The sequence below is a fragment of the Arachis duranensis genome, chromosome 5, assembly GCF_000817695.3.
Source record: "Arachis duranensis cultivar V14167 chromosome 5, aradu.V14167.gnm2.J7QH, whole genome shotgun sequence".
Taxonomy (NCBI): domain Eukaryota; kingdom Viridiplantae; phylum Streptophyta; class Magnoliopsida; order Fabales; family Fabaceae; genus Arachis; species Arachis duranensis.
In genome coordinates this window covers 71,541,448-71,553,027 of record NC_029776.3, presented here as the reverse complement: position 1 = coordinate 71,553,027, position 11,580 = coordinate 71,541,448, and the positions used below count along the sequence as shown (strand labels likewise).

The following is an 11,580-nucleotide window of genomic DNA, read 5'->3' as shown; positions in this document are numbered from 1 at the left end:
TTGTTGGCTCTTGAAAGAATGATGAACAAAGAGAAATGTTATTGATGATCTGAAAAATCATGAAATTGATTCTTAAAGCAAGAAAAAGCAGTGAAAAACAAAAGCTTGTGAAAAAAGAAAAAAAAAGAGAAAGAAAAAGAAAAAGCAAGTAGAAAAAGCCAATAGCCCTTAAAACCAAAAGGCAAGGGTGAAAAGGATCCAAGGCTTTGAGCATCAATGGATAGGAGGGCCCAAGAAAATAATATCCAGGCCTAAGCGGCTAAATCAAGCTATCCCTAACCATGTGCTTGTGTCATGAATGCCCAAGTGAAAAGCTTGAGACTGAGTGGTTAAAGTCATGATCCAAAACAAAAAGAGTGTGCTTAAGAGCTCTGGACACCTCTAACTGGGGACTCTAGCAAAGCTAAGTCACAATCTGAAAGGGTTCACCCAGTCATGTGTCTGTGGCATTTATGTATTCGGTGGTAATACTGGAAAATAAAATGCTTAGGGCCACAGCCAAGACTCATAATAGTAGCTGTGTTCAAGAATCAACAAACTTAACTAGGAGAATCAATAACACTATCTGAAATTCTAAGTTCCAATAGATGCCAATCATTCTAAACTTCAAAGGAGAAAGTGAGATGCCAAAACTGTTCAGAAGCAAAAAGCTACAAGTCCCGCTCATCTAATTAGAATTAATATTCATTGATATTTTGGGATTTATAGTATATTCTCTTCTTTTTATCCTAATTGATTTTCAGTTGCTTGGGGACAAGCAACGATTTAAGTTTTGTGTTGTGATGAGCGGATAATTTATACGCTTTTTGGCATTGTTTTTAGGTAGTTTTTAGTATGATCTAGTTACTTTTAGGGATGTTTTCATTAGTTTTTATGCTAAATTCACATTTCTGGACTTTACTATGAGTTTGTGTGTTTTTCTATGATTTCAGGTATTTTCTGGCTGAAATTGAAGGACCTAAGCAAAACTCTGATAGGAGGCTGACAAAGGACTGCTGATGCTGTTGGAATCTGACCTCCCTGCACTCGAAATAGATTTTCTGGAGCTACAGAACTCCAAATGGCACGCTCTTAATGGTTTTGGAAAGTAGACATCCAGAACTTTCCAGAAATATATAATAGTTTATACTTTATTCGAGATTTGATGATGTAAACTGGCGCTCAACACCAGTTCCACGCTGCATTCTGGAGTCAAACGCCAGAAACACGTCACGAACCAGAGTTGAACGCCCAAAACACGTTACAACTTGGCGTTCAACTCCAAGAGAAGCCTCAGCTCGTGGATAGATCAAGCTTAGCCCAAGCACACACCAAGTGGGCCCCGGAAGTGAATTTATGCATCAATTACTTACTTCTGTGAACCCTAGTAGCTAGTTTAGTATAAATAGAACTTTTTACTAGTTTATTAGATATCCTTGATTGTATTATTCAATCTTTGGACGTTTAGTTCTGAGATCTTGGGGGCTGCCCATTCGGCTATGCCTGGATCTTCATCACTTATGTATTTTCAATGGTGGAGTTTCTACACACCATAGATTAAGGGTGTAGAGCTCTGCTGTACCTCAAAGTTTTAATTGCAATTACTACTATTTTCTATTCAATTCGATTTATTCCTGTTCTAAGATATTCGTTGCACTTCAACTTGATGAATGTGATGATCCGTGACACTCATCATCATTCTCACATATGAACGCGCGTGACTGATAACCACTTTTGTTATACCTTAGACCGGGCACATATCTCTTGGATTCCTTAATCAGAATCTTCGTGGTATAAGCTAGAGTTGATGGTGGCATTCATGGGAATCCGGAAAGTCTAACCTTGTCTGTGGTATTCCAAGTAGGATTCCGGGATTGAATGACTGTGACGAACTTCAAACTCGCGATTGCTGGGCGTGATGACAAACGCAAAAGAATCAAGGGATTCTATTCCAACATGATCGAGAACCGACAGATGATTAGCCGTGCTGTGACAGAGCATTTGGACCATTTTCACTGAGAGGATGGGATGTAGCCATTGACAACGGTGATGCCCTAGATACAGCTTGTCATAGAAAGGAGTGACAAAGATTGGATAAAGACAGTAGAAAAGCAGAGATTCAGAAGGAACACAACACCTCCACACACCTATCTGAAATTCCCACCATTGGATTACATGAGTAACTTTATCTTTATTTTCTATTTAATTTATTATTATTATTTGAAAAACCAATAATCTCTTAAATTAGTTAAATCCGTCTGACTGAGATTTACAAGATGACCATAGCTTGCTTCATACCAACAATCTCTGTGGGATCGACCCTTACTCACGTAAGGTATTACTTGGTCGACCAAGTACACTTGCTGGTTAGTTGTGCGGAGTTGTGACAAAGTGTGATTTATGTTTGAGAGCACCAAGTCTTTGGAGCCATTGTTGATGATCACAATTTCGTGCACCAGTAAGACACTCCTGAGTCAGGATACTAGCCATTGTCAATGCTTTTTATGGTGAGTAGTGCTTGAGGGGGACGAGGATTGCTTGAGCTTGCATGTTGACTTGGCTGGTAAGGAGGTTGAGCATGTAGAGTTTGTTGATGAAAGAGGCCATTTAGTGGTGGAGGGCCACTGTTGGAGTTGTAAAGCTGAGGATTCTGATAGTTTTGGTTGAATCTATGAAAGCACTGCTAAACTGTGTGGCTAATTCTTGCACAAAATTGACACTGGGGCTTGCTTTCTTGCCACCAAGATCTGCCTCTCCTAGAGTTTCTTTCTCTGCCTCTCCTACCAGATTGTCCTCTTGCATAATAGCTTCCATAGGATTCCTTTCCTGTAAATTCGTTGTTCACCTTGCTAGTGTCTGATTCTTTTTGGGCTTGGTTTGCATGAACTATAGTCAGATCTTTTTTTCTGAATCTTTTATTTACATCTTCTTGTGTAAGAAGTTGCGATTCAAGCTTGCTGATGGTCATTGAGTCTATCCTTGAGTTTACCATAGCGATGAAAGCATTGAATTCTTTATCTAAACCTCCTAGGGCACAATCAAAATATTCTTCCATGGAGAATAGAGCACCAAGAGCTGACAATGAGTTAGCTACCTAGTTGATTTTGGCTATGTACTCGATCACTGTTGTGCCGTGTTTCTTTATTGTTTTCAGTTGTGCCTTCAAGATTTGTATTCTTGATTTTAGTCTGGCGGTAAAGTGTTCTTCCAATGAATCCCAAATTTTATGCGCCAATCATATTCAGCAACCTTGTTTACAAAGGCTTCATTCATGGCGTAGAGCATCCATGCTACTAAGCATTCATCTCATTGTTCCCATCGACTCGATCCTGCTCCGAATTGAATCTTCTCAGAATTGATATCACTTTGATGTGATTATGGAGTTTGTTGGCTTTAATACACGCAAGAGTTTGACATTTCCACACTTTGAAGTTGACTTCGTTGAGTTTAATTGTGGCTGGAAAATTTGCAATTGACGTCATTGAAGTTTGTTGTGCATCTTGAGCTGGTGTTGCGGAAAGAACGTGGTCGTCCATGGATAAGAACTGCAGCTCTGATACCATGTGAGATACCAAAAGCTTGTAGAAGAATATAGAAGAATTTAGAAGAAAGAAGCTAAGATTATTATGAAAAATTGAATTGAGTTTGCTACAATGTAGATATTTATAGGTGATAAGTAAATAAGTGATTGTGACTTCAGGTTGGTTAAGGAGTAACAGATTCTAACGAAATTGGGCCTAGTAAGCATAACTGTCTTGACAGCAAGCTGAAGAGGGAAGAGTTCATATCAGCTACACTAACAAAGATAACCTATAAATATTAGAGAGTAGTGTTGCAAAGTCACCTCTCTACTTCACATTTCTCACAAAATGGTTATTGAACGTATAATTGTTGCTGTCTATTCAGATGCAATAATTAGAGAAAACAACGATGATATATTTTTTAAATGCAATGATCTAACTATAATGCATACTTAGCAGTTGCAATCATTAACTGATCTTAACAATTTTATTATTGTGAATTGGGGTTTATTAGGAAGGATACACTTACGAAAAGTTGGGTATCAATTTCAATGTTTGGACGACAATCGAATTGTCGAAAAAAAATATTTTGGCTAAAACATGACGAGCAAGTTTGTGCTATTCCCGATTTCCAGGGGAATATTGAAGTACAACAAATGATATAGCTTTACATTAAGTTCGTGGATATTGGTAGTAGTTCTTTATCTTCTTGTTCAGCTACGTCGAGTCTTTGGGCAGGAGTAAGGCACAATTAAAGAACCGATTTCGGTGGCCTGAGGGTCGCATCATTAGAACACAGTTTTGTACTAGTGGGTGCTGGGTTTTAGAAGACTTAATGATAGACGATGAGTACATTCAAACTGGTTCTGATAATGACAACAATGATGAGATAGAGTGTGCTCTAGAAATTTAATTTTCTAGGTTTCCGCCGCCATCACCTCCCCTTCCTAGTCGTTTACAACAACAAAAATCCTAAACATACCTTGTTGCGAGTGAAAAAGCTACAATGTCTCTATCAGGGGGCGCCAACATGGGAATTTACGAGTCTGCCTTTGTTTTTGAGAACAAGACATAGAGGACAAAGACACATAATTTAGTGTTCTTGTATTTTGTTTGGTGATAAAGTAGAACAAATTATGAAAATCTAATTTTTCTCATTTTTTTCATTAAAAAAATTTTAGAAGAAAAATATAATTGTAAAAATATAATTATGAAAAATTAACAAGATTAATAAAAGAAAAAAATAAGTTGTGTCCCTTATTAGTGTCTTTATATCTTTCCTATCAGGCTGAATACAAAATACACTAATTTAGTGTCTTTGGACACAATGTTTCTGTCCATGTCTCATTTGTCAAACACAATTTTGTGTCTCTATGCTCCTGTCTCGGTGTTTTGTCCTTGCAAACAAATGCAGTCTAATATATCCACGACAAAATAAATGGGATGCAGCCAACTAAGTCTCCCACATGGTAGTTAATTGCCATGCAAAATGAGTGGTATATCCACGCAAGCACAGCCGATCCCCAGGAGTATTATTAGCACCTTCCTAAGTCAATGAGGGAACGGACTCATTGGACATGGGTAATGGAGCTAGATTTATCCGTCATCAATAGACCACCAATCATCGAAAGATGTAATATAGTTCATAATGTCTCAACACTTTGGTTGATACATCAACTAGCATGTTCCTCAACTGTGTCTTTAGCCATGTCATTTTAATACTGTATGGCTAGAACAATAAATGCCCTTCCTGAACCTCTTGCCATAGAAGCATTTCTTCAACTGCGTCTGCTATCAACTCCTAATGATTGTGCCCACACCATATCTAAAAATTCCTAGTGCATCTGCAAACTAGTTCTCCATCTGTGCATGTAAGCCGAGATGAAATGTGACATTCTAAAAGGTGATCGTGCGCTCACCTCATTGTTAGATCTAGAACTTTTAAAATTTTTTATTATAAACTAATTTCAAATTCACTTATTTATTTATAGCTTTAATTTCAGAAATTACCTTATTAAAGATGATTAAAGCATATTTTGATTAATTGAATTTGAAATAAATTAAGGTTCTTATCCAAACTCTATAATTATGAATTATTTTTCAATTTACAATTTAAGGTTTTAGAAATTCAAAAATAATGAGGTTTGGTTATTTAAATTAGAATTTTATCTAATTTTATAATTATTGAGTTATTCCCTATATTTAAATTATAAAGTTAGTAATTGTCAAATAATAAGAATTTTATATGATTTGATTTAAATAATTTATATTTTTATAATTTAATACTTTAAGTTTTAAGGATAAAAAAAATTAATTTTTACCATGTATTTTCAATTAGAATAATTGATTTAGAATCGATTAGTATTTTAATACCACATATAATATTTTAAAGTAATTTTTAGAAATTAAATTAGATTTTAAGTTAATATCTTATGCCCTAATTTTATTAAAATTACCTTACTCAAACTACACCCAAAATCCCCCAAATCAAAATTCTAATTTTTGACCTAACCGTAACCCACTCACACAACACACACAGTACACACTCAGACAACACGCATAACACACACTCACAACACACACACACAACACACACTCAACGCCGCCAGTAGAAGGAGGGAGGAGTTTCTGCCTCGCCGCCGCTGTCCAGCTCGCGCAGCCACTGCGCCATGCTCTACCGCCAAGCTTGCCTCGCCATCACGTCTGTGCCACCAGCTTCGTCGCCCGTAGTTGTCGCGCAAGGAAATGAGAGGGAGGGATATGAGTTCACAAGGGAGAAGAGGAAGCTGAGCCTCCTAGCCACCGCTGTGGCTGAGAAGGGGAGCGCAACGTGAGAGGAACAACGTGCGAAGGAGAGGGAGAGAGGTCTGAGGCTGAGCTGGTCTCTATCACCGTCGTTCTGCCCAGCCACCGTCGCATGCTCCGTTGTTTCCACTGGTGATTAGTGATCGAAACTCTAGCCACCGGGAACAGTTCAGTGGTCGTAGGGACCTCTGCTGAAGCTTCTGTCATTTGGTTTAGCCAGTGTTCCTTAGTTATAGTAAGTATCTCTGTGTCGGAGCCTTTGCCGTTCATATCCCGTTATGTGTTTTAAGGTTTTTGCGATATTAATGTTTTAGGATTAAGTTATCGGGGCTTCATGTTGAGAGTAAGGGCTCATTTAAAGCTCTATAGCTCAAGTTATGATCACTTAAGTACGAAGAGGTTAGGAGTGATAGCTCTACAAATCCTTCACTTCTTTATGAATTTTTCACTTTTGCATGCTTTTCCTTCATCCTTCCAAGCCATCCTCTTGCCTTCTAAAATTTCAATCAGTTAAACAAACACATCAAGGTATCAAATGGAATAGAGGTGAAATTAAAATTAGCAATTTTAAGCATAAAAAGCATGATTTTCATCACTAAGAACAATTAGGAGAGATTCACAAAACTATGTTATTTCAATGAATAAATGCAAGAGAAGTCAATAAAATCCACCTAAATAAAGCAAATAAATACCATAAATGTAGACTTATCACTAGTCAAGTAATACATCAGAGATTTATAAAAGGCTTACTCCTATCTCTCAAAGTTTTAAACAAAAGCCTCTAGGGCAACAAAGTTATACTTATACAAAAGATGGGAGAATAACTACAACAAAAGTAAAATAGAAACAAAATAAAGTGAAGCCGTCCTCTGCTCTGTCACTAATCTACAACTCACATAGGTGTGTTGCGACCTGCATCTAAAAACAACAACAACAACATATGGTATGAGAACCAGAGGTTCTCAGTATGATAATGATAAAGCACTATTTTATGGTTTATCTTGTGCTCAATTGAGTGGTTTTTATCAACTCTTTACCCACTTATTCATATGATTTGCATGAGTTACGTTTTCCTTCCGGATTTTGTGCTATGATTAAAAACATGCTTCTTTGGCTTTTATTTTCTTTTAATTATCCTCTCTTATTACCGTTAGATACCGTGATACGTGTGTTAAGTGTTTTTAGAGATTACAGGGCAGGAATGACTTAGAGGATGGAAAGGAAGCATGCAAAAGTGGAAGGAATACAAGAAGTTGAAGAAATTGCTAAGCTGTCCAGCCTGACCTCTTTGCACTCAAACGGTCATAACTTGAGCTACAGAGATCCAAATGACGCGGTTCCAGTTGCATTGGAAAGCTAACGTCCGAGGCTTCGATTTGATATATAATTTCTCATAGTGGCCATACAGGTAGGCAACGCGAACGTGCACTCTACGCAGACGCATCGCATCTACGAAAATCAGCATGACAGATTTCATAACCAGCGAATTCTGGGCTATTTCCGGCCCAGTTTCAAGCCCAGATAACACAGATTAAAGGCTGCAAAATGGAGGAATGAAGGAGATGACTCATAACACACTTTTTATAATTTAGATGTAGTTTTTAGAGAGAGGTCTCTCTCCTCTCTCTTAGGCTTTAGGATTAGGATTTTTAGAAATAAGGAATATTACTTCTTCATCTGAGGTTCAATGTTCTTTAATTTATGTTTCTCTTCTATTTTTGTTTACTCTGAAGCTTTTATTTGTGTTTGATTTATGTTGCCCAATTGGCTCATGAATATTGTCCATGTTAGAATTGACATCTCTATTCAATATAATTTGAGGTATTCCAGACTCATGATTGCTTTTCTTTATTTTTAATTTAGATTATTTACTATTGGCTTTGGTTGATTAATTGGTAACTCTTGAGTTATCAAACTCATCGTGATTGATAATTGCTATTTTTGCTAATTGAATTGAATTCTAATAACTCTAGTCCTTTCTTAGGAATTGACTAGGACCTGAGGATCAAACTAATTAGTCCACTTGACTTTCCATTGCTTTAGTAAAGGTTAACTAAGTGGAATTAAAACTCAATTCTCATCACCATCGATAAGGAGAACTAGGATAGGACTTCCAATTTCTCATATCTTGCCAAGAGTTTATTTTACAGTTATTTATTTATTTTACTTGTCATTCAACATACTTCTTCCTTACTTTCAAAACCCCCAATTTACAAGACTCATAACCGATAATAAGAACATACCTCCCTGCAATTCCTTGAGAAGACGACCCGAGGTTTGAATGCTTCGGTTATCAATTTATTTAGGGGTTTGTTACTTGTGACAACCACAACGTTTATAAGAAAGGTTGATTGCTTGGTTTAGAAACTATACTTGCACCGCGAATTTATCATAAATTCTAAACCATCAATCTCCGTTCTTCAAAAAATGGCGCCGTTGCCGGGGAATTGCAAATGTGTGCCTTATTATTGGTTATTGTAAATATTTTTCAAAAAAAAAATTCAGATTTTTATTTTAAATTTTTTTATCTTATCTTATCTTATTTTTCAAAATTCAAATCATTTTCAAAAAAATAAAATCATATCTTTTTCAAAATTTTTCCTATCTTTTTCAAAAATTATATCTTTTTCAAAGTCTTATCTTATCCTTTTTCAAAAATCAAATCTTTTTCAAAATATTTTCTTTTTGTTAGTTTTTGTTTCTATTTTCTCCTACTACTATGAACTCTCACCCCTTTGGCTATGAGTATGGTTACAATTATGTTGTAGGAAGAGGAGATTATAATGAGAACAGGCATCAAGGTTGGAACAATCAAAGATGGGAGGAGGCACAAGGATTTAATCAACCCTCATGGCAACAACCACCTCCAATGGACTATCAACAACCGTTCTGTGATGCATATCAAGGTAATGGCTATGGTGAGCACTCTTTTGATTATCAACAACCACCACCATACACCTATGAACCCCCTCATCAACATCATTTTGGACCACCATACTCACAAGCCCCTTACCACCAAACAGCCTCATATGATCCTAACCCTCAACCACCATACCAACCATCTTATGAGCCAAATGAACCATATATAGAACCACCACAATTCCACCCCAATTACTCCCAAGAACCACCACCTCAATATACACCATCTCCATATCCATCAATCCAAGAGCACTATGGTCTTACTTATGATACCCAAGCGAAACAAGAATCAACGGATCATCTCAAGGAAACAGTAGATTAATTTCACGCAACCCTTCATCAATTGAATCAAGTGATAAATCAATTAGCTTCCCGACGTTCGGACACTCAAGGAACCCCCATGGCTTCATGTGGACAATCTAATGAAGAACGTAGCATGAAGGAGACATTAGAAACTCCGGTGGACAGTGAACAGCACGATTTTATACTGGAACAATTGGAAGAAGCTACGCCCGCCATTGAATAGGAAGAAGTGGTTGAAGACTTAGGAGATGCAGAACCTCCATGGGAAATTCAAGTCATAAAGCCTCCTTCCAAGGTGTTTGAAATTGATGTTGAGGAGGGTGTACAACCTCCAAGGCATGTCATGATAGAAGACTTGGAAGAGGATAATCAAGAGATAGAGATTCAAGAAAAAGAGGCACAACCTCCCATGCCCTTGGTGAAACAATGAAGAAGAAATTGAATCAGAAGAAAGCTACCAAGAGGAAGAGGTTGATATTGAAGAAGCTTGCAAAGAGGTGGAAGATGTCAAGGAAGAGCACAAGGGAATGGAGCTTGCACGTTCAATAGAAACACCTCCCCTAAGTTGCCATCATCCTTCACAACATTCAAGTGGGTAAAATTCATATCCCTTAGCTTTCTAATTCCACTTGAATATGGGCTACTGGAGATGGATGGTCAACTTAGAGCTCTTTGTGGCATTAAGAGTAAGAGAAAGATGGTCAGTGGTAAGAATTGTCCTGCAAGGTTCATTATGGTTGGAAGCTTTATGTTTAAACACAAAGGTTGGTGTAGAGCTCAATTGAATGGGTCTAGGAAGTTGTTTGGACGCTTCAGTGAGAATTCTAAAGCTGAACCACCCGGATGGAATCATGATAATCAACTTGAAGACGGGTGTAGAAACAAGATTTGGGATCCCGGAGGATATTGGATTTGCAAACATTGGTGGAGATTCCTGGATGAGTTCAAGCACAAGCCACCATAACAGGGAGCTCACCAAATGTCCAACTTAAGGACTTTAACTAAAAGTGCTAGGTGGGAGACAACCCACCATGGTATGATCGTCCCTCTTCAGTTTTAATTCTAGTTTGTTTTGTTTGTTTTTGAGTTCTGATTGAACTTGGAATTTTGCATAACATTCATTGCATTTTACATTCTGCATACTGCATAAAAAAAACACGCACGTGACGTGTAAGCGTCGCCGACGCGTCCGCGTCATATGTGCGTTAGGAAGAAAACTAAATCGAACAGAGAGTCATGCGAAAGCATGGTGGAGGCGTGCCTTTGGCACAAATTGATCCACGCGACCGCGTTGCTGACGCATCCACGTCATGTGGGACAAATGCCTCCCACGCGTCCGCGTCACCCACGTGAACGCGTGGCCCTGTAAAATCGACGTAAAAAGGGTGTATGGCAGTAAGTTGAGCTGGAGTTGGGCTAAACTCGTGCTAGACGCACAAGCCCCACCACACGTACGCGTGCCTGGTGTCGCGAAATTGTGAACAATACTTTTTCACAACTCTCATAATCCCCGGTAATGGCTCCAAAAACGTGGTAGCTCAATACCATGGCATTACACAACTTCGCACAACTAACCAGCAAGTGCACTGGGTCGTCCAAGTAATAAACCTTACGTGAGTAAGGGTCGATCCCACGGAGATTGTTAGTATTGAAGCAAGCTATGGTCATCTTGTAAATCTTAGTCAGGCAAACTCAAATGGTAATGGTGATGAACGAAAATAACATAAAAGATAAAGATAGTGATACTTATGTAATTCATTGGTAGGAACTTCAGATAAGCGTATGAAGATGCTTTCCCTTCCGTCTCTCTGCTTTCCTGCTGTCTTCATCCAATCCTTCTTACTCCTTTCCATGGCAAGCTTAAGCAAGGGTTTCACCGTTGTCAGTGGCTACCTCCCATCCTCTCAGTGAAAGCGATAGCATATGCTCTGTCACAGCATAGCGGAATTCATCTGTCGGTTCTCAATCAGGCCGGAATAGAATCCATCGATTCTTTTGCGCCTGTCACTAACGCCCCGCCCCTCAGGAGTTTGAAGCACGTCACAGTCATTCA

The 11,580-nt window shown here is 38.1% G+C and overlaps 1 protein-coding gene across 1 annotated transcript in view; it reads left to right on the top strand.

Moving 5' to 3' along the window:
- Positions 1 to 4,413, top strand: part of LOC127747634 (uncharacterized) — an 18,403-nt gene extending 13,990 nt beyond the window's left edge. Inside the window, exon 2 of the mRNA XM_052261738.1 lies at positions 4,218 to 4,413. Coding sequence (XP_052117698.1) covers positions 4,218 to 4,413 — 196 coding nt within the window. The remainder of the gene's footprint in view (positions 1 to 4,217) is intronic.
- The last annotated feature ends 7,167 nt before the right edge of the window (positions 4,414 to 11,580 follow it).